Source organism: Dicentrarchus labrax, unplaced genomic scaffold, assembly GCF_905237075.1.
Source record: "Dicentrarchus labrax unplaced genomic scaffold, dlabrax2021, whole genome shotgun sequence".
Classification (NCBI taxonomy): Eukaryota; Metazoa; Chordata; class Actinopteri; family Moronidae; genus Dicentrarchus; species Dicentrarchus labrax.
Genome location: NW_026136706.1, coordinates 16,474,767 through 16,498,088, shown reverse-complemented (window position 1 = coordinate 16,498,088; position 23,322 = coordinate 16,474,767). Strand labels below are relative to the sequence as shown.

The 23,322-nt window shown below is 41.2% G+C and overlaps 2 protein-coding genes across 6 annotated transcripts in view; both read left to right on the top strand.

The window, feature by feature from the left end:
• The window catches only part of LOC127365733 (FERM, ARHGEF and pleckstrin domain-containing protein 1), a 52,202-nt gene extending 36,240 nt beyond the window's left edge, over window positions 1-15,962 (top strand). For 2 of the 4 annotated variants that reach the window (XM_051404130.1, XM_051404131.1), the window contains exons 14-27: window positions 4,676-4,863; window positions 5,172-5,261; window positions 6,489-6,622; window positions 7,558-7,639; window positions 7,741-7,978; window positions 8,104-8,234; window positions 8,396-8,464; window positions 8,937-9,026; window positions 9,286-9,368; window positions 10,086-10,198; window positions 10,442-10,605; window positions 13,043-13,150; window positions 14,507-14,658; window positions 14,753-15,962. In XM_051404130.1, the coding sequence (XP_051260090.1) occupies window positions 4,676-4,863; window positions 5,172-5,261; window positions 6,489-6,622; window positions 7,558-7,639; window positions 7,741-7,978; window positions 8,104-8,234; window positions 8,396-8,464; window positions 8,937-9,026; window positions 9,286-9,368; window positions 10,086-10,198; window positions 10,442-10,605; window positions 13,043-13,150; window positions 14,507-14,658; window positions 14,753-14,834 (1,724 nt within the window). In that variant the 3' untranslated portion in view covers window positions 14,835-15,962. Of the gene's footprint in view, window positions 1-4,675; window positions 4,864-5,171; window positions 5,262-6,488; window positions 6,623-7,557; window positions 7,640-7,740; window positions 7,979-8,103; window positions 8,235-8,395; window positions 8,465-8,936; window positions 9,027-9,285; window positions 9,369-10,085; window positions 10,199-10,379; window positions 10,606-12,145; window positions 12,283-13,042; window positions 13,151-14,506; window positions 14,659-14,752 lie in introns of those variants that run through there. The other 2 variants (XM_051404132.1, XM_051404133.1) reach the window with 2 other exon arrangements.
• An 845-nt stretch (window positions 15,963-16,807) lies between these two features.
• zmp:0000001200 (dedicator of cytokinesis protein 9) overlaps window positions 16,808-23,322 on the top strand; it is an 80,403-nt gene continuing 73,888 nt past the window's right edge. The window contains exon 1 of one of the 2 annotated variants that reach the window (XM_051403812.1): window positions 16,808-17,253. In XM_051403812.1, coding sequence (XP_051259772.1) covers window positions 17,137-17,253 — 117 coding nt within the window. In that variant the 5' untranslated portion in view covers window positions 16,808-17,136. The remainder of the gene's footprint in view (window positions 17,254-23,322) is intronic. The other variant, XM_051403810.1, reaches the window with a different exon arrangement.

Genomic DNA, 23,322 nt, shown 5'->3' with positions numbered 1-23,322 from the left:
GTGGCCATAATAGAGAGAGACATAGCAGCAGCCCTTTAACAGTCCCACATATGGGTTCAAGAACCACCAGTCCTGTCATGGACACCTTCCATCAATCAAGCTCCCTCAGTTACGCTGAGCAGAATGGCTACAGCTCTACTCCCCTTCACTTCGAGGAAGGCAGATTCTCATCCATCCCAAGCCGCTCTCCTCGCTTACAGAAGCCCCTCAAAGTGCGTCACCCCTCTGACACAGACCCAAACCAGGGAACATTCTCCCCGGGGCCCGAATCCCGTCCTATCCTGTCTCGGGCTGAGCGTATGGCTGCTCTTGAGCGCCGCATGGTGGCCAATGGCCTCTCAGCACCAGGCAGGTCCAGGGTCAGTCTGGGGAAGAAACGCTTAGGGCAGGCCGGTGTCACACATGTGGGAGTGGTTCAAATGAATGACTGCTCTACCACCAGTGGTTCAGAGTCCAGTGAGTCTGAGGTGGAGACAAACAGGGGCAACTGCAGCAGCCCCCTGGTTTTTGGTAATCCAGTGGAGGCCAACTCCACCTCCCCCATACCCAGGAACAAGTTTTCCTTTGGCAGCCTCCAGCTGGATGAGGAGGCAGATGAGGATGGATGCCATGCCTTCAGTGATGAGGATGGCGGACAGATTTTCAGCTGTTAGAGGGCTTCTCCACTAGAGAGTTTAAACAATTTAGTTTGGGTCCAGATGGTGTAAGAAAAGCAGTGTTCTGTGGGAGATTATTTCTGTCAGAGGCTGACTCGAAACTCCACACTCCATGTTCACAGTATTCCTCTTAAGCAATGCACTACCTACTAGAAGCACTTTTCTTCTCTTTGCGAGATTTCACGAAGGAAGGAATTCGTTCAGGGTTTTCTTAAATGTTACATGGAGGAGGTTTTATCTTTCATGTCCCTGCAGAAATACACAAGTGCCATGTCAGGATTTAACACTGAATAGCTACTAATTAATAAAAAAAAACTACAGAGACTACAGAGAATTAATGGTTCTGTTCATGACAGTTTTAAACTTGAGAATGACGAAAGAGTATTTTATTGTTACAGTTGCACTTTTTCTCACGTTGCATTTATTGGATGTTTAAAACAAAGTCCACAACAGAGTGAGTCGTTGAATGCTTTCTTTGTCTCAGATGCCTTATGACTTCCAATAGGGAAATACACGTCATTTCAATATTGTCCTTTCTATTAGATTAAGTTGGTAACACTTTGTACAGTTTTCTGCATTACAGACATTGTACACATACATCTATTGTGGAGGCCTAAAAGACGAGTGGATGTGTCATCGTGGCAGTAATTGTTGACTTTGTAGGCGTTAATTGGGAATAATCCCGCCGTCTTGTTTGATTTATTGATGCTCTTGATGCTGCATCTGGCTGGTGATTGTTTTGTCTGAAGTATTTGCTGTTGAAGGGGAAACTAATTAATATACGGCAAATACCAATTCTGAACATCTGATTGGTATTAATATTGTTTATGTTTACAGTACCTTCTGCTCTTTGCTTACTTGAAACAGAAACTTCCATTATATCATGTTTTGTTCACAAAGGCAGGTAGGAATCAGCAAGAAGTACAACAGGAGTAAATATAACCTCACAGTATTTTTGCTAATACTGTCTAATAGAGTTAGAAGGACTAGCAGGGGCTTGGACAGGCTGAGGTGAAGGCAAATGTCCGTTGCAGTGGTAGTTTAGCCAATCCACAACAGTTTATGGCTTTTATCCTCACTATTGACATCCCCCTCTGCACTTGACTCATGCTCAAGTATTTCTGGCAGTAATTTGATATCAAGTCCTCCAACAGCTTTGGTGTCCACAAAATCCTCTGCAGTTTTTCAAAGATTGCAAATTTCTCAAACTTCTTAACAAAATAGCACTGCACTTTTATTTTTTTGGTCACTTTTTCACTTTTATTTTGCACTCCTGCCATCATGTTTCTTTGTGTTGTTTGAGAAAGTGAGGATCTTTGTATCACGTTTCTGTTCTTTTTCTTTTATTTCTTTGTCCAATGTAAGCGCTTGTCTGTCAGCATGAAACTGTCATTTCTTTTCTTTTTTTTTCCCAACTGTGACTGCATGTAAACCTGTTTTGTCACTCACTGCAGCCTGTGTGGTGGAAAGAGGCAAGATGAACCAGTAACTGGGTTCCCTTCCCTGCAATGATCCAGCTAACGGTTAATTATTCCAGAGCAGATGGAACATCAGGTTAAGGATGACTGGAGCATGGGAATATGCCGGAAAATAGAAGCAGGTTTGAGTAACTGTGTACGTGTGTACTGTAAGTGTGAAAGGCAGTTTAAGGGCAACATCTCAAAGCACACTCTCTTGGCTCATCCATTATTGTCGACTGCTTTCGCGGTCCTCTCAGACATTTTAGCATTGATGTCAAGCAGCATATCCATAGTGAGATTCTGTGGTTTCATTTGTGTCTGTGCGTCAGGATAGATATATATTCCCTATAAGCCTTGAAAATTACAGATGTGTTTTGGATTTCTTAATTTCCCAATTCCCAATCATCACTAGACCTCTCATCCATGTTATATTCTTACCTTGTTTCCAGCCAAAAAAAACACCAGACAAGTCTCAGAATGCTGTCCTGTCTATGTAGAATAAATGAAAAATGAGACAGCACTGTCGGAAATGTTGTTGTTTTAGGCAGATTATATAGTTACCAAGCACCTGCTGTGCACGTGCTTCCTGATTATAATTATTATTATTATCAGTGGCAAAACTGTCAAAGCTGCATGACATATATTAGTACAGCACTGTGAAACCTAAGAGGAGATATGTTTATTTTTGGGAGTAACTGGATCACTGCAGAGTGAGGGAACCGTCTCTGGTGCACAAAGTTCTCCCATAGACCTGGAATGACACTCTGCCATACAAAGAATAATAAGTAATTTAGAGCAGATCGTAAATACCGGTCTGAAAAATGTGTAAATTTAACTCCAAACTATCCAACATGTTGGTTTGACTTTGAAAGGCCCAGGTCTGTGGGTGAGACTTGTGTGTGTTTTTCAACCAGTGGTGTCCTTCAGGGTTTGTTTCCAAACCAGGACTGAGGCGTGGTACAACATCATGCTGTTCTGTCCTGGCTCCTCTCTGCGTGTACTGTATGTAATATACAGGTAGTGTTCTCAGTCATTTCATGATTTAGTATAACTGGAGAATGTGATGTTAGAGCAGATTTTAAGACTAGAAACTCAAGTATGATTAGGGACTGAATTTTAAAACAGCATTTTAATATACGGTGTTCCTACAGCTCACTGTGTCACTATTACAAGCACATTTATGTAAAACTGGTTTGTGTTAATGGACTGAATAATGCATATGTTTCCTCGTTAAACTGGTGTTTTCAGTACAGCAATAACAAAATCATAAGTGTCACAAGGCTGTTTATTCAGAACCTTAACATCCATAAAGATCTGTTTTATATTTAATATTAGGTAAGGCCTGAGTCTGCATCAATTCTCACTTCCTTTACTGCACTTTAACTTCTCAGTCTCTCATTCACTTACTCACAGTCTCCCTCTAGACGCTCACCTGGCTTTGACCTTTTTATGCTGCTTTTCTCAAGATTTACACTTATTTAACAATGTATATATGTTATTTTAGAGTCAATAAAGATGACCTTTATGAAGTGAGATTTTCTGAATCTTCTTTTTGAGACCCCAGAACTTTTGGTGTAGATTCTAAACCTCCCCCCCTCCATTCTCCCTGTAGGTATGTTGTGCTGGTGGCTGAATGTCTGTGTATATACTGTAGTTTCTCTCCTCTCCTATTTTGTAGCAATATTTTAGATGTACACTATAGTTTCCACTCCTATCCTCTGTAGAGTTTGTAGTAAATCTTCCCCAGAGTTGTGCTGGTGCGTAGAGCTAGTTACAACCACGCGTTGCACTGGTTTGTGTCCATGTAACCACTGTTTACATGCTTTGTGTCGACACACCAGAGGACAGCAGGGAGAGGTGGGCAAGTTGCAGCTAAAACATAGTAAGTAAGCTCTGTGAACGTCAGTAACAATGACATAAGTAAGCTATTTCTCTTGATCATCCTGCAGTATGTGTCTCAGCTTGCATATTGATTGTCATGGCACAAAGACTGCCAGAGTTGTCTGGACCGTAGAGTGAGTCACTGCTGATATTTCACTTTCTGTGGGCAGATCCCCCCCAGCTAGACCTCATTATGTTTTCCTGTGTGGCAGAAGAAGACTGATCCTAGGTCAAACTGTTTGTAAATACTTAAAATAGTTGGGTATACCCTGTATAGTTTCCCAGTGGGTGATGTTTGCCATGTTGGGTGAATGGTGGAAAGTTCCATTATTATCAAAATGTCACTAGTGTCTTTGAAATTTGACAAAATTTCATAAAATAGCCCAAGGTGTGAACTTCAGATGTCTTGTTTTGTCCGACCAACAGTCCAAAAACCAAGGCTATGCAGTTTATAATCAAACTAATCTATAATATAACTAATCATCTACTTTGACTTATTATATCTTTGACTTTATATACATTCTCTGTGGCAAACTCACCCATCTGAGACTTGAAGTAGGTGAATGCAAATACTATTTTTTCCAAGATTTGGTTTCCTGTTGTGTTTTTATGTATTTTTGAATCACTCACTTTTTCATTTTCTCCCCTCACTTTGGTTGCTGAATGACCCCCGTGCAGGAGTGGTGTCCAACAGCCCTCACCTGTCTGCGTCCTCTGGTCACTCCCATGGCATGGTCAATGGTCAGAAGTCACTGGAGCTGTGCAGTCACAGTCCTGGCGGCCGTCAGCCTTCCCCCCTCACCAGCCCGCTGCTCAACGACGCCTGCAGTGTTCGCACTGACGATGAAGACGAGGTTCGGAGGAAGGTTTGTGATTTAATGTGGATAAAAACAACAATAATCGCTCAGATAAGTGGCTTTGTTGTATCCGTGTTTTTTTTTTTCTAAGCTTGTGCTTCAAAGCCACTGTCACACACTCAAAATAGCATTGGACCTAGATTACCTGTCCTGAATAACTCTCCACAGGGACTGAAGTAAGAGTATTTTCCTGCAAATCTACTCAGAGAAATAGGTTAGACAACACAACTGATAAGGCACCGCATACTAGTTAGACCTGCTCATAGTCGGATAGCTCGGTTGTTCACCTTCTCCTCTCTGTTTTGATGTCTTTGCAGAGGTTCCCTACAGATCGGGCCTACTTCATCGCCAAGGAGCTGCTGACCACAGAAAGGACGTACCTGAAGGACCTGGAGGTGGTGACTGTGGTAAGAAAAGCCAAGTCCACTCACCAACATGCAGCTCCTCTGTTTGTTTTCTCCTGCGCTGTCCTCTGGGGAGAAAACATTGATTATTCTGGTTAGCTGCTCCATTGCAGAGCGCCCGCCAAAACACAGAGTCAGGCAGTGACACAGGGATATTTTGGCAGATGCGATTTCATTTTTTATTCATTCCCCACACTCGCACTCTGAAATGTATTTATCTGTCTCACTCAAGGCTGTGAATACTAAACCGTGTTTGTGTTTAAAGAGATGGATGGATTTAGCCGCATGTTCCCTATTTCAGTGTGATTTCACTTGCTGGGTACAAGCATATGGACACCATTTCATTTGATAATATCTCAAATGAGCAGAAAACAGGATATTAAACGTGCTGTACGGCTCCTTCAACAGAAGAACAGGAAGATGTTCTTATGAGCGCTGCTTTTTTCTGTTTCGGCACACGCATGCCGACCAAATGCATCGTTTGCTGGTGCTTTTTAAGGCTGCACTTTTCTTTTCTTGTGATTTTCAGAGAAGCCTTTCACACATCTCATAAATATTTGGGTTGGCTCGTGTCCTCGTTCTTTTTTCAGCTGTGCGTGTGTGCTGTCTCTCTTACCCCCCTCTCTTCCCATAAACTGGTTGGTGCTGCTGTTTGGGGTGAAGTCATCTGAACAACAGCTGGCGCTACTTCTCAAGCCCTTTTAGAAACACTCACTATTCCTAAAACTTCCCTTTCCCATCATGTCGGCGAAATAAAGCTGTGGCCCGACACGCAACGTCTGACTTCAATCTGACTAAATGGAACGAAAGTGTTGAGAATGATTAGCTATTGATTCTTCCACTCATCCTCAGGCAATTAAAGAGTTTAAGAGATGTCACAAGACTGAAGTGCAACAGCAGAATCGTAGATGAAGGTCTTTTGGTAGTATCCTGGGACAATCTGCATTAACACAGCAATATTCAATGCCGTTGCTATGATCTTGAACAGTTTGTACTTGAAACTTTTCACTGAAGCTCTTTACAAGCTTAAGACCAGAAAATCAGGACTAATGTCCTGGAGAGATAATCATTGCAGTGCAGTTCAACACTTAATTTGTCCACTACAGTTTACATTTTACATCAAAGTGAGCTTTGTTACCAGTAAATGCTTTACAATCTCTGGAAAATACCTCAGCTAAACCAAATCTTTATTGCTTGAACTCCGATTCATGTGTGTATTTTTGATGTTAGTCTTTTCAGAGTGCGGTAGGACAAGATGAGGCGACTCCAGACTCTCTGAAGAACACCGTCTTCTCCACCTTTGAGCCTCTGCACAAGTTCCACACAGGTTTTCTCAGGGAGGTGGAGCAGAGGCTGGCCCTGTGGTGAGACTCATTTCACTTCCAGACTCATTTCAAAAAAAGTCCCTGCAGGGTCAACAGCATGCCCAGTGATGTGGTGGTGTGGTTTTTTGTCCAATTTATCACAACTTCTAGCCCCTCGTTTTTAATGAGATTTATTGGCATTTAGTCTGAGAGGGCGACCCAGTCCCTTTAGATGACCTGAGGAGCAGTCGTCTCCATGGCAACCGTCAGGCTGCACCATGGCCCGGCCTTTTCTTGCCTGTGGGTTTCTGCTGTCTGATCTCCTTAATGATGTTGTGTTTTATCTAACACACACACACGCACACACAGACATGCAGGCAGTGATGCATGAAGCCTGTCAGCCTGTCAGAATTAACGACCATTAAGTGCAGACACCTAATATTTTTTATTTCAAAGCCTATTCTGTTTAGTGATCGTTAGAACTCAAAATTAAAGCTGAAAGTAATATTATAGTCTCCTGATAAGAACCACATTCAAATGCACATACAAATTATCTAGCACTACGTGTCTCTTTTTACGCTTTGCTTATTCAAATAAAATTGGAGAGATGTACCATTTGTCGTTGTGACCGTGATTAGAAAGCTTGTCCTTCATTAATAAGTGAAAACTGGATATGTTTCCCTAAAGCGACTGCTAAGATGTAACAAATTAATAAATGTTCTGAATGAATCCAGTAATGGCAGCCCATTACTCCTGCACCCTGTGTGAGGGGAAGTCATGCTCAAGGGAGACACCTGCTGGCGGCTCATTAAACTTTCTCAAAGTTTAAAGAGCCTTTTCCAACTTCATTAAGATTTTTCTTGCATGAGGTGAAGCTCATCTGAATAATCAATGAGCTCTAAGTGCTTTTGTGTAGTTTAGTCAATTAATTCACTGTCTACAATGGCTCCATAATGTTTCAGAGATAAAAACTTTCTGATGTTTATCTGTTTCAGGGAAGGACGCTCTAATGCTCACATAAAAGGAGACTACCAGCGCATTGGAGATGTCATGCTGAAGAACTTTCAAGGCTTGAAGGTGAGGCACCACTCTATGTAAAACTCTTACATAACTGTAATTAGAGTAACAGTCAAATGAATACTCATGTATACGTGCTGTATTCCAACTGTGTCCCATAGCCCCTGACAGCAAACCTGCATAAGCAGTCTGAAGTTCTGCTGGAGCTGGAGAAGGCATGCAGATCTTCCCGCAGGCTGGAGGTTCTCTGCAGGGACTTTGAGCTGCAAAAGGTCTGCTACATCCCCCTGAATGTCTTCATTCTGCGGCCTCTGCACCGCCTCATCCACTACAAGCAGATCCTGGAGCGCCTGTGCAAACACTACCCAGCAACTCATGTAGATTTCAGGGACTGCAGAGGTACTACACTCCAGGCCAGTAAGGCACTGATAGAGGTTTACAATAGAGGCTCATGTAGTTGTTCTACTGCTGTAGAAATAAATAGTCACATCTCCAATAATCTCTTACCCCTGGTTGGTCCGTAGCTGCTCTGGCAGATGTGTCTGAGGTGGTGGACCAGCTCCAGGGAAGCCTAATCAAAATGGAGAACTTCCAGAAGCTTCTGGAGCTGAAGAAGGATTTGATTGGCGTTGACAATCTTGTTGTCCCTGGTCGGGTGAGTTCAGAGCTTGAAAGAATTGACAGGAAAAGATTTTCTGATCTGACTTCCTAACACCTACTTTTTTTTACAAATTTTTACAAACACCCTGTCTAATATGTGTCTTTCTCTCTCTTTCTCTTTCTCTTTTTCTTTCCCTTTCTCTTTCTCTTACTCAGGAGTTCATCAGGTTAGGATGCCTCAGCAAACTGTCTGGAAAAGGCCTACAGCAACGAATGTTTTTCCTGGTAACACCCACTTTCTGATATGAGGTCATATCACTAATCTAATTGTTTAGTTGAGTGATCTCAGTGGAAAAATAATCACGCTTTCATCCTTTCCAGCTATATGTTACTCAGATGGTCTTGGCAGATAAAAAAATACCACATGTTGCTCAGAACTTTGACAGTCTTACGGCATGCAAGGGTTTTGCACATGTGTTTGCTTTTGTTGGAAATGTAACTTTGATAAACAAGGAGTTACAAAATGTACAAATATGTATTTGGGGTGGAGCCTCAGGCTTTATATTCACTGTTCATTTCTTTGTGGTCTCTCGATTATAAACATCTTTCTTCCACTATTTTCGGGTTTATAATTTCCCAGCCGTTATGACAAGTTGTTTGTGCTTCCTTAGAATTATGACTCAACAGACTCAACAAGGCTGTTAATCTCCATTCTCTTTTTCCCTCTTTCTCTCTCTCCCTGCCTCTCTGGCGATAGTTCAACGACGTCATTTTGTACACGAGTCGAGGGATGACGGCGACCAATCAGTTCAAAGTGCACGGGCAGCTGCCGCTCCATGGCATGACAGTAAGCAACACAAAGTGCTTCAAACGGCTGTCACCAGTTTGTCATTACCGCAAATGAGCCGCCTCAAACAGCTGAACTGTAGCTCTTTCAATGTCTGCCCCCAACACACACGCACACACAGGACACACATGTCCTTCTCTCTCACTTCCTTTTCATCATCCCTCCCTCCGTCTCTCCCTTTCTGTCTATTTTGGTCCTTGCTGTCCTAGATTCCGCTGCTCTCTAATGTTTTTTCTGTGTCTCCGTGTTCTTCTTCCAGATCAGAGAGAGTGAAGATGAGTGGGGTGTGCCTCACGCCTTCACACTGGTTGGACAGCAGCAGTCGGTGGTGGTGGCAGCAAGGTATGAACGGCGGTTGGCAGTACACAAGACACTTTGTACCTGGACCTAAAATGAACCAAAAGTGGATGTGTGTCCACTAATTTGGATATGACAATTGTTACATGAACTCTTGTTAGATGCCGTCGAGTTCTCACAAATAATGACAAACTTGTAGAAAAACCTAAGTATATTCATTATCAGCAAAGCAGTGTAATTTCCACTGAGAATGGGGGAATTGTTCCCCACCCTCACAATGAACCGTTGCTGTACAGACTTTGTTTGCCCTGGGCTTTGCCTCTCAGGCTTTATAGAGTCTACTGCCTTATCCTTTGGTTGGTGGAGGTTTTGAGTACTGCAAACATGATATGGAAGATTTGTAATCACAGTTGTAATAACAGTAACAGGAAAAACTAAACAAAAAAGAACAAATCAAATCATTTAATCTATATTTTTCATTTACAGTCAATATGCCCTAAATTAGGCAGCCCTATGCCCTCAATTTTTAGCATTGCTACTTTATTCTGACAAAAAAGGGAAAAAAACATGAATCTTCCAGTAACATTTTGATGACTCACAAAAGAGCAGATGGTGGCTTGGTGTCTTTTAAGTCAAATTTGGCAGGACACTTGAACTCACATCGATCCAACTTTTGACATTCTTGTTAAATAAACTATTTCTAACCACCAAGCCTTCCTGCTGTGACTAATGGTCGGGATCTGTGTGTTCTTTTCACTCTAGTTCACTAACAGAGATGGAGAAGTGGATGGAGGACATAAAGGGGGCAATAGAGATTGCAAAAACCAGCAATGGGCCTTCATCTGACCTTCTGACCAGCAATCTGACAGACAACAGTAAGTTACTACATGAACATACAGTTGAATAACAAATGTATACTTCAGTTTGTAGTGCTGTCCAACAAAAAGTGGATATACAGCAACTGACTACATTTTGAGTAAAAAACCCACCGACTGAAACCCCAATACACAAGACTGTGTTTTATTTGTGAATGATCTGACATTGTCTGTGTTTTAGCGCCCTTCTCCCCTCATCACCCTGCTCATTGTCTAGCAGTAACAACCTCCTGACTTTCCCAGAATGCCCTGAGGACACCTCGGTGGAGGCAGAGTCTGAGGACGACATAACGGCGTCGCACACCTCGCTGGAGAGGCCCGCCCCTCACCGTGGTAACACCATGGTGCACGTGTGCTGGCACAGGAACACCAGTGTGTCCATGGTGGACTTTAGCATAGCTGTGGAGGTACCAGCCAAACCTCAGCACTCAACCTCAGACCTGCCCCTCCCCTCCTGCCTCACTGTTTTCTTTCTCTGTGTCTGAGTGTCTGCTGTACCTTAATTCACTTTGATTATCTCTCAGTGGGAACAGTATCCTCCTGTGCTGCACTCCATCATCTGAACTATTTCTCACTATTGCGAGCTAATCAACTGAAGTGATTTTATGGCTCATTCTTTTCATTCTTTTTTTTTATCATACTTATATATTATTATAGAATAAGAAATGGGTAAAAATCTGTTCAGGAAACAGATATTAGAAAGTCTGGGTGAAAAATGCATTTTATAAATGCAATTTGCAATGCTAGCACACTGTTGTTACATCGTTCTTTGTGGGGGAAAAAAGATGATAGATAATTAGTAGCTTATTCACATTTTCTCCCGATTTTTCTGTTTACTCTGAGTAACTAAGATTTTCTAACCTGTGCTCGTTTGGGCAACTTTTGGGCACGTATGGAGTGAAAGTATGTTTAAAGCCGCCCTGTGGAGGGTTATTTTGTAAACAAAAGTTATGTCTACGTTCAGCATTACTCACCAATTTGCATTATGTGTGTCCTTGAGGTCTACTAGTGCATTCACTTGCTTGTAAAACATTTACAAAGTCGATAGTTAAACCTGCAGTGGCTAGAAACAAGTTGTAAAAACAACATTGTCGTCACATATTAATTTGAGATGACAGATAGTTGCTTATTTACTCATCCAGCAGTTTCTGTTCTGGTGAATGAAGTCCAGTATACATTCATTCTTTTCACTTTGTTTTTGGCCTCTACTGTCTTCTAAAGAAAATAATAAGGGAAATAATTGGCTCTATAGCTGCTAAATGCTCATTTGATGCATTGTTACAAAAATATCAGTAATAGCAGCTTTAAAATATTTTAAATTAGCCATTCTTTACATACATTTTTGCTATTGCATTTTGCGCATTACTGCCACCAACTGTCAATCAGTGGAATATCAAGTAACTGGAGGTGCAAATGATGGCTCTTATGAATTTTGTATTTATGTTGTTTGTTTGTTTACCTGTGTTAAGATATTTATTTGCTATATTTGCAGCCACAGTGAGGATACTGTTTCCTTCCCGTTTTTGGCTAACAGTTGCCTGCGTGATGTCCTTATCTAAACTTAACACTGTGGCTTTACTGTGTGGTTCTGTTCTTTTTCTCCTCCCCTGGCACTTGAAATCTCTGATCGTCTATAAATAGAGAGAGAGCAGTACGTAGATGTGCTAAATGTCCTCATCTCACACTAACAGAACAGATCCTGTTTTGGGACCCTCTACAACTCAGCTTTGCCCTGATCTAGTTCTGCTCTTCCTCTGTAGTTGTAACAACGTCCTTTTCACAGCCTTGCCTGGACACACCGTCGGCCTTCGTGTTTATCCCTGCCACTGCATGCCTGTGTTTCACCTACTCAGTCTCTGTGTTTCTGTCCTTCCCTCCCTGTCTGTTTTTTCTCTCTCTGTCTCCTTCTCTCTTTTCCCCATGCGTCTGTGCGTTCCTCCGTGGTAGAGGACCCTAGTCCAGTCAGTGGGAATAAGGCCCCCCTGGTGGGGCCCCCCAGTGGCCAGGGACCAGTGCCTCTGTCTGTTATCTGCTGGTACCGTGTTCAGAGCCTCTCCTTTAGTGAATCCTGCAGGAGTCTAGAGGTAAAGGAGCCAGGCAGACAGGAGAGGCCCTGTGTATGTGTTTACTTTAACTGCAATATAAGAAGAAAAGTTACAAAGTGCTTTTTAGAAAATACAATGGAATATAAGTTGCTTTTGTGCCTCATATTGTACAAATCAATGACACACTGATTGGTTTTTTATACAAACAAATGAAATTCATGATAGAAGCACAACAATCATTAAATATAATGTAACGAAAGAGCCAAAAACTGTTGCATGTTGTTCTCAGCTCAGTTCCAGTTTGTAATTACTTTCTCTTTCAAACTATTACAAGATAAAACATTTAAAGTTCTTAGCGACAGTAGATTTACAGTTTATTTGGAGGTAGACAGTAAACATAGAACTTAGATAGACAAAGCTGGCTATACTCTGTATGTTTGTTACTGTCAACAAATGCCATGAAAAGACCAAAACCAACAATGTGTTAGTCCGTCTCTCAATTCTTTCTGACTTCCTGAGCCTGTCTTTGGCACAAAGCCCATTTGTTTTTACTGAAGATATAAAGGACTGCAGTTGAATTAGCTACAGTTGGCACATTTACAGAAATGTTGATCAATGTGTGCTGTCTTGAGCTTCTCATGGGTATTTGTTCACAATAAAGGAAATCTAGAATATCATCAGACTTACCCTTAAATTTAATGAATTCTTCGTCCACATTTCTAGTCAAAAATCTAAGCGGTGGTCATATAATGTGTTTGTATAAAGTTTCAGATTTCAAACTTGTTTTTTGTCTTTGTAGAATCAGCTGTCAGGAAACTTACTGAGAAAGTTTAAGAACAGCAACGGCTGGCAGAAGCTCTGGGTGGTCTTCACCAACTTCAGCCTGTTCTTCTATAAATCTCACCAGGTGATGAACATTCAATCTCTGTTTGACCAGTGAACACATTGCAGCCTCTCCCACATTCATTCCCCTCCTCACTCTGCGCCAGTCAAAGTGTTTACCTTTCTCTGGGCTTAAAAAGCATCACAGCTCTGTGTTGAATGTCAAATCTTTGTGCCATTATAGAGGTTTACAGGCTTTCCCATGCCATTTTTCATCTTACTTCTTGCCCTAGAATATGTTTTGTTGGCTATCTTTGGGCTATAAATACTGTGAGTTTAAATGTTCACAAGCAAGTTTGATTGTTTCAAACAAATAATGTGTAATTGATACAAAACCACTTTTTATACTTAAAAGAGAGTCATAAGAGTTGAAAACATCTACTTATTAAGAACCAATTACTACCTACAAGGAGTTTTTAAACTTGGTATGAAGCAGTCTAAATTTAATATTGATGACTCTATATAACTTGCATAAGCATGGCTATTTCTGTGTATTCTTAATGTCGGCCACTGGGTCGGATTAGGTCAGATTCCTCTTGAAATCAATGAAACAAGGTGTTGCAAACACCACCACTTTTGTCCACAGGGGCCGCTAGAATCAACAAAAAAAGTTGCTTTTTGTTTCTACCTTTAACTGAAAGAACTAATTTTAAAAACCATTATATTTCTATTAAACCGGTAATAATATGGAAAAGTTGTAGTGAGGAACTGAACATGTTTAGCACATTTTTATTATTATTTTTATAGATATTTTAAAATAGTTAGATAAACAATTATTAAAATGTATGATTGGAATAACATGTTAATATGGAAGGGAAAAGTGATTTTTGTTTTCTACACCCGGTGATACAAAGAAAGAGAAAGAAAATCAATACATACATACCCATATGTATTTGTAAGTATTAAAATGTACATGCATAAATTCATACGTCTGTACTAATACGACAAAAGAATGAAAAATAAATATGTTGTAAAAAACCTGTAATTTTATAGATCAAACCAGTGGTTCCCAACCTTATTGGCTTTTAGATTAAATCAGTGTGTAATTATGGCTGTTTGTCACATTTAGGATGTTTGTGAGTTTTTTGCAACTCCACCAAAGAGACTTTTCCCCTCTAAACTTCTCAAATGGTTTCATTATAAAAAAACTGTTCAGGCTCAAAGTAATTTTGTGGTTATTCCAGGCTCATTTTATCACTGTTACTTAAGTAAAGGATCTGAATACTTCGTCCACCGTTGGCTATGTTGCTTGGTTTTCTGCTGTTGTTTGGGAGTAATTGCCTTTTTTTATTATCTGTTTGAGGTTTTTTCTTTTTTTTAAAAAACTATTTACAGACCAAAATAAATTTAAATTTTGTGTCAATTTCTTATTTTTCTTCAGGATGATTATCCACTGGCCAGCCTTCCTCTGCTGGGTTACTCAGTCACCATCCCCTCAGAGTCTGAAAACATCCACAAGGACTACGTCTTCAAACTGCATTTCAAGTCCCACGTGTACTACTTCCGATCGGAGAGTGAATACACATTTGAGAGGTACAGACTGTGTGCACATTTACTGAATATATTTGCAGTTGCAGAGTCCTGGATGTCAGAGGATTGATTAAAAAGGTCCTGTCTCTGCCCACAGGTGGATGGAGGTCATCCGCAGTGCCACGGTGCCTTCCAGTGGCGCTCGTGTGCTGAACAACAAAGAGTCCCATCCTCATTGAGTTGACTCACTTGCCCTTCCTGTCCCCCTGGACTCTCTGCTTTTCTTTTCTACACATATCTGGGACATTTGTACATGTGTCCATGCACATTTGGTGCTTTTTAATGCTTTAATGGTGACATGTCCGCTGGTTTAGACTGCATCAGAGACTGCATTTTTTGGCATTTTTACTCTCAACTCTGAAACCTCTTTTTAAGGATGTCATTTTATACTGTTTTCTAATGGTCTGAACCACTTCCTATCTTTCTGGTTTTACATTTTGTCATTGGTTGTTTTTACAGCAGGAACATGTTGATATAGATACCCAGCATTCTTTCTTAGATGGTTAAACTATCACTGCATTGTCATAACGTTTTTGTCTACTTTTTCATTTTATTGAAAACTGCTGCTTTGAAAATGTCCTGCAAATTCAGTGCCAAACTGGTTTATATCAATGACCTGGACTTTTTAATGCTATTTTGTTACACTGGAGATGAGGAGTGTCTCCTATACTGCATACCATGAAATTTTAAATCATGTAAAACAGGCCACCCTTTAAAGGTCAATGCTCTGTTCACACCTGGACCAGCACAATGTGTTCTTGTTAAAAAAAAAAAAGAGTTGATGAAAATATGAAATTATTTTGTTGTATTATTGACATAAGCCTGGCGTTGATCACAATGTGGCCAGGGGTAGCCGCCATCACAGATTAATGCCATTTCCAGTAAAGTAAATATTCTATTTGCTATTATCTTTGTTGTATGAATACGTCTCAGACTATTTTGCTTTTTTTTTTTGTTAATGAACTAAAGTTCCCCTTCCTCTGTATGAGAAAATGTGAGACATGTTCATAATCATTGTATTATGAAAGTGAGTGTAATTGAAAGCTTTAAAGAATTATGTGTGAAACAAAAGAGAAACTTTCAGTTCCAAGCGCCGTTTCCCTCACTGAACTAGGCTGCCTCCTGTATACAGATACCAGATCTTTTTATGGGTCTCAATGAATGGAAATATGCATTTGACAGGGTTTTGCAGTGAAGTAAATGAAACGGGAAAACCTCAGTTCTGCTTTGAATTGCAGTGTTTTTCCAGACAACAGAGAGCTCTTTGGAAATGAAAGCAATAAAAAAAAAAAACTTATTCAAACTCAGATTTGTGTTACTTGTGTTTTTGTTGAAGCCTGGAGAGGCAGGAGTGAATGTGTACATTGACTGAGCCAGAACTTCAGTGTATTTACAGCTGTGACCTACAGATGGCATCATTGATCAAGATGTTTGGTTCAGTGAAGCCATAACCACAGTGTAATGTATATTAGTGTAGAGTAATACAGCTCTACACTAATACACAGACCTAGCAAAATGTCTATCCAGCACTGCTTGTGTGTACACAGACCTCAGCCTCATTTAAGACAAAGTCTGGAAGTTATATTCAACATCTATTTTAGAAATATTAAAAGAAATATGTGTATAAAACAACAGCAAAACATTTGAATAGTGTGTTTGAGGCTCCACATCCTCTCACTGAACCAATCTGCTGCCTCTAAAGATCTTCTAAAGAGTGTGTGGAGAAGTAAAATAGCTGATCCTTCTCTGTCCTGTCTCTTCAAAAGTACCTCTTCTCCTTAGAACACCAAAATTAGGTAAAAACTCATTAAAGTTGTTATAATTAAAATCAAAAAAGTCTAATCTGATCTCTTAGAATAGAATAATGTCAGTGAACTAGTTTATGCTCTATATTAACCCACTTCTGTCGGTGTAAGTGTGCTCCAGTCTCAGTTAAAAACAATGTGTTTATTCGGATGCCACTAGGGACAAATGTAGTAACACAAGTTCTCCAGAGTTGTGCTTTTGGTAGTAATAGGAAAATATTGATTCAGCCATCCATTGTATAAACGCTTGCAGTCCAAAGTTCAGCTCACACAGCAGCAGCAGCAGCCTGCGGTGGGCAGGCCTTTAAGCCGGTAAGGGGAGGAGTGCGCCGAAGAGGCAACCAGATTATACACCTCCTGTCTGGTGCTGGACGGCCAATGAGACACTTCTCAGGAGGATACTTTATTATGACAACAATAAATCCGAAGGAAGAAGGCAGAGCGCCACAGTAACGCAACACACGCTGACTTTTAAAAGCGATAATAAAAGTATGAGATCGAGAGGTTGGGAATGAATCAGCCAAGCGACACCACAACATGACCCAGCTTCAGACTCGTGGTGCGCACTAGCGGGGATCGGAGCAACGGAAAAACCGGTGATGATTTTCCTCTAAAACTTCGCAGATATATCCAACCGTGGATTTGAACGGTCTTTGATGCAAAGTGGGGCTCAACGATGGCTACTCCAGCGCACCCGGAGACCCGGAGATTTACGCGGGGTCTGGGTAAACCTGGCACGGCGGCTGAACTCAGGCAAAGTGTCTCTGAGGTAGTGAGGACGTCCGTGCTGGTTGTAAGTACACACCTAAACTCCCTTCTTCTCCTCCTCCTCCTCCTCCCGCTGCTCCTCTTCCTCCTTAATACCACCTCGGTCAGTGGCATCGTGGCTGTTTTAGTTTTCTTTCTGGGTGGAAAAAGAAAAACTACATGTCATGTTATGAATGCGTGACCCTGACCTACAGATGTGGGAGAGAGTGATCTAGTGTGAATGAAAGAAGGCGTGTGTCTGTGACATAGTGATGGATAAAGGGAGGGAGATTTTGCATAATAGCACAATATAGAAAGCAGTGGTTTTCAAATTGGGGTCCAGGGACAAACAGGGGATCCTTGAGTTGGTTGTAGGGGGTCTCCAACTAAATGAGGAAGAGAATATTATTACTTTTATCACATTTTATTGGAAGTTGGAACAACAAGAGCAGAACACATTTTATTGATTGTAATACTATGAAGACTGTATTATCCTTAAACCTAAAAATAAAAAATAAAATATATATGTACTTAGAAGGGATACCTCAAGACCAAATCCTCTTAAATGAATGGTCTAATGTGCATCTATTGTGGGGGCCCTTGACATGAAACAGTTTGGGAACCCCTGGCTCACAATAACATCTTATGCACCTCCTTTATACAGAACATTTAATGTCCCTGTGAGTGCTGATAAATTTGCCACAACGTTTTTAAAATCATTCATCTTCAGCTGATTTTGGATCAGCCGGGTAAGAGCACATGTGGGCTTTCAGGGTGGAAAAGTATGGAGTAAGTGACCCTGACCTACACATGTGAGAAACACAGAGAGAGAGAGATAGACAGATAGAGAGCGCGAGAGGAAGACAAACATAACCTGTTTGTGTGACAGAGAGATAAAGGGAGGAAAATTTTAGATGGGCTCTATTTCGTTTGATAGCACATTAACTTCGCTTTGTGAGCTTTGTGGAAATGTTCTTGAACAACCTCACTTTCAGTCTGGTTTGTTCCATTTCTTCTAAGTGTCTCGTTTCCTGGAGAGTCTGTAAGGAATCAGTGCCTGATTAAGATGTCTTGTACTGGGTGAATGAGGGCATCGGTTTCATGGGGATGCACTGAGATGACACAATACCTCCTTACAAGGGAAAGCATGTGGCTTCAATTTCATGCCTCAGACACTTATAAAGTGTCCAGTGACAGTGACATAATGCTGAATTTGACCGTCCACCGTGGAACATCTGGGCGACGAGGACCTGCAGTATACCTCCTCGGTATCAGTTTTCCAAAGAACTCAGGAGGAAAAAGGAGTCGGCCCTTTTGTTGTGATCTAGTGCGTTGGGCGGTCCGTCTGATTGTTCCAGCTTTCCTGGAAGAAAGTTGCTAGGTAACAGAAACGGACACCGTCCAGGCTCTCTGTCAGGGAAATGGAATCCTGAGTCAGGATCCCAGACATCCAACCACACCTTCGTATTATTTATTCATTCTCACTCTGGTGCACTGCCAGAGACGCCTGAGGGAGGAGAGCAGAAATGGATACAAGTATGCATGTTGGGAAATCAACATGTTTTAAGAGGAATGAACTAACTTGAAGGAACTTTGTGTGGAACTTTTGTTTTTGTATTAATATCAGCAGGCATCCAGTTCATTTGTTGTTAAACTTTTCGGGCAGATATGTGCAGGGGCGGGTTTAGAAACGATTGAATGGGGGGTCGGACTGGGGCACATTTTTAAAGAAGGGGGGGGCACATTTGTAAAATGAGTAAGAAGTGTGTTAAGACTCACATTTAAAGCCCAGGTTCTTGGCAATAGTAAACTGTACATTATTAATAGTTACACTAATTCAGTGTAATAAATCAACATTGTATAAACAGCTCTAAATATTTTAATATGAAATTATATCAATAAAAAGCTGCTATTTGTTACTCCTAATAGCCTAAAGCCATAGAATGACTCTGGCCTCTGGACATAGACATGTAAAGCATCGCACACCCTTTCTACGTAGGAGCAAGACACCCAGACTAGCTTTGTGTCTTTCTGTAGTCGTCGGAGCTTTTTTGTAGTTTCGTGTTTTTTCGTAAATTTTTTGGGATTTCAGAAGTTGTTTTGTGTATTTTTGTTGTCATTTTTGTGTATTTTTGTGGGTTTTTTGTGTCACTTTCTGTCTCTTCATAGTCGCTTGATTGACTTTCCAAGGAAAATGTGAACAGTCGCTTCATACAGAGGTTCTGGTCCACGGGGCCCTGAGTCTGTCCCCTGGAAGCGCCGTTCAGTAATCCGTAATCAGTAATCCTCCGTGAAACTAATAACCTTCTAGCCATACGGTCACTTGATGCCTAAGGTGGGCACCAAGTGAACGTATAGCTGTGTTGTTGAGTTCAAGTGTTTGCCCGAGCTTCTCAGTGGGACAACAATGTGACCGTACACAAGACGGCTGTCCACGCAGCTTATAATGAATTCCTCCATGAAACATGTAAATACCACAGTAGGAATAGAGGGATCTGTTCCAGAGACATAAAGAGGGGATTGTAGCTCTTCCCATTCTGATTGTTGTTTCAGCTTGAAACACAAATTTGTCTCTCCTTTTGAATGCAAAGAAACACATTGCCTAATTTAGGATATAACAAACAGTGTAGTAAATACACACATCTAATGGTCGCACAGCAATTTCTCAACTCTTGTTTCAGAGTCAAGTGCACTGTGCTGCTTTCCCAACAATTTGTGTGCATTTTCGTGAAGCCACACACTGGCCAGAGCCTCTTTGTTTATTGTTGGAGTGGAAAGCAGAGAGAGACTTGTAATAGGCCAGAGCCCTCAGCTGAGCCATCCCTCTGTTTCTCCACACTTTAGGCATGCTGAGGACACTATTAGGTCCATGATGGCTGTCATCAGCTTTGAATTTGTGGTGCTGGTGATGCACTTCGATACAACACAGGACACTGCCTTTCCAACTTGGCTTCATGTGGAATTAGAACAGAAACTGTGGAGCGTGTGAACAGTTTTGTATAACTGTCTGCAGCGCCGAACAGCATGTAAATGTCATTAATGTATCGGCAGATGTGTATATAACAAATCAATGGCAGTTCGAAATGTTTAGTGAGTGTATACAGTGTATGACACAGCTGGGGGGGGCGGTTGTGTAATTGTAATCAATAGTTCTAACTGCCTGCCACCTAATGGTGATATACTCAGATCCTCAGTGTTCCTGTTATGTGCCTGACCCAAGGGAGCTGTACACCAGATGGGTGTCATTATGTAGGAGTGATGCCATTAGCCGCCCATGGCCTGTACACACACAACTGACTCACTGTGCAGCCAGAAGGGGAAAGTGGATGTTTTACATGTGTGCTGCTAAAAAGAACATTAAGATATTGACAACCATCAACAGAGCACACATGTTGCTGCTTAGCCTCGTTGTCAGGCATTAAACATCGTGGACAAAGTCCCATTTACAAGCTAAATTGCTCTGACAAGCTTCTCTGCATCTCTTGCCGGTCTTTGTGCCACTCAAAATGGCCGATGGGAAATTTAGATGCTTCTTAATTAGTTTGGCAGGTGGACAGCATTTCCTGTGGTTTCAGCCAATTCGATTCTGCATCCGCATCAGCAAGCAGACTCATCCTCCCTTGATGCATATAATCGCCTCATCTCTCGTCTCTTACAATATCTCCTTACTTATGCCACTTCTTCCTGCATCATGTAACAGGTTATATTTTACAGCCTGTGTTTGCATGAGTCAAACATTCCTAGTAATGAGCTGTGCTGCTGCAATGCACAGAAGATGCATTTGGTGAGGTAGCTACACAAACTGTGGCCTCTCCTTCAATTCCATGTGATAGAAGACAAAACTCTCTACTTTCGTCAGCCCTTTAAATCTAATCGGCCACACATGCACACCTCCACTTGCAAGGTTTGTAAATTTACTCACCAAGATGTGTGTATCCCAGGAATACCTCAAATGGGTGTGTATTTTTCAGTACGTGTGTCAGGGACCTTTTTTTTTTTTACTTTAAGACAGAACATGTTCCTTCTTTGAGTGTTCGCAAAGTCATGTCATGTCATGTTGTGAAGCCAGATTTGTTAGTCATGACGCTAACCAAAATATGTGCTTACTGTAGCCGTACAAGGTGGAACTCTACGTCCAGACTCACCTTTTAGAGCCAAGATTGGGCGGTGTGTGTGTGTGTGTGTGTGTGTGTGTGTGTGTGTGTGTGTGTGTGTGTGTGTGTGTGTTAAAGTATGTTTTTTTATCGGATTGCAAGTAAAGAAAGCAACTTCTTTGCTTGGAGCAGTCACTGGTGGCTGTCACATACGCTGCAGGACCGAGTCAGTCAGAAGATTACAGGGCTGTCAGTGTTGTGTGAGGCCTAAGCAGCTTGACCTCCCCCTGTACTCCTCTGTCTATCTCTCTGTCTGTTTGTCTGTCACTGTAAGGCCTGATGGTATCTGACTAAAAGGGTTCATAAGCTGCCTTTGTTACTGTGATGGTAAATGGTACTCTACAAGAACAAACCGAGGGGGGTGGAGATGGGAGAGCGGATGAGTTCTCTGAATGGGTCAATAATACATGAGGCTGCTCTAGTAACCAGTGCGCCCATTAGGAGACTCTCTCTTCTGTGCTGTGGCTTAGACAAGCCCAAAACTTTGATACCATTTGGTATAACATTTCATAAAACATATCAAACTTTCCAACACCTCGTGTGTATTCAACATGTGTGTAAACCGTGGAGCCCTGTGCTGTCTCACCGTTCAGAACATTAAATAATAAAGTCATGATGATGATATATAACGACCAGCAGCCCTTATAGAGTTAATATATAAATAGTAAGCCATATACACTCAGTTGCCAGTTTGTTAAGTGCAGCTAAAAGTAATGCAGTTTAATATAACAGTCCTGCAATAAATCTTTCATGGAGTTTATAATGTTTGGTTTTTGTTGAAACTGTTTGAGAGGTGTTGATTCAACGGTCATTTTGGAGACTAGAGTTTGTGGTGCTGTTGAATTACATTGTGTTATACAGTGCTGACAGATAAATTACATAACAGCCGACAGGTGGATAGGGGAATTTGGATACAGTCCCCTATTGGCATCTAAGGACACATGACACGAGAAGGAAGAGCAAACAAGGTCTACTGCTTTCCTACCTGTGAGCTGTTACATAGTTTAGTAATAGCACTTTTGTCTCTAAATGTTTTTTAAGTTAATGCTCTGAATGTGTACAAGCAAGTTACAGTGACTGGAATGGAAACATTTAAACTCCACAAAACCCATATATAAGCAGTGATGCATGGCTTATGGGGCGAAGGCATTAAAGGAATAGTGAGAAATAAAACACACCAATCAAACTCGCCATAAAAGTTGTCTGCACGGGTTTGGGCATGGCCTTTGGCAGTTGTGGTTATAATCTAAACCAGATTTGCCACTCAGGGCTCTTGCAGTTTGAGTGGGAAGCTTGAGAGAATTCCTCAACTGAGCAAGGTCGAGATAATATGGAGCACTTTACAAAAACTGAAAGGATTTCCTTCATCCAGTCCTGACCGACCCTGGTTAGTCCACACATCACTAAATACTGCACTAGGAAAGCCAACTCAAATGATCCAATGGCCAGACAGACAGGAATTTGTTCCAATGAAAACTGATTAAATATCGTGGACATGAATTGTACTTGGCTTATCTCTTTGGGACAGCTGATAGACAACCTCTGTTTTTACGAACCCAAACTCATTGTGCCAGACTGTATTTTAACCACATGTCAAAATAAGTGTTAAATATGACTTTTTAGCCAATAAAAAATCCCAAGATTTGGTTTGTGGCCACATCACGGGATTATTTAACAATTCCCTGGCTCAATGTTGGAAATGTGGAAGCATTTAGACACTTTTTCTCATCAGAAATCCGTGTACTATGTAATCTGAAATCCATTGATTTTGGGGATCCATATGTGCCAGTTTCATGGTTGTTATGTAATTGTCTAATTTTATATTGGCATTTCCACCACACAGATGCAGCTGTGCTTGTGTAGCTGTATAGATGAGTTATTGTAAATTAGATTTTTTTTTTCTCATAACAGAAGAAAGCTCATTGCCACCACGAGCTAAGTCTCCAAAATCTTTCCATCCT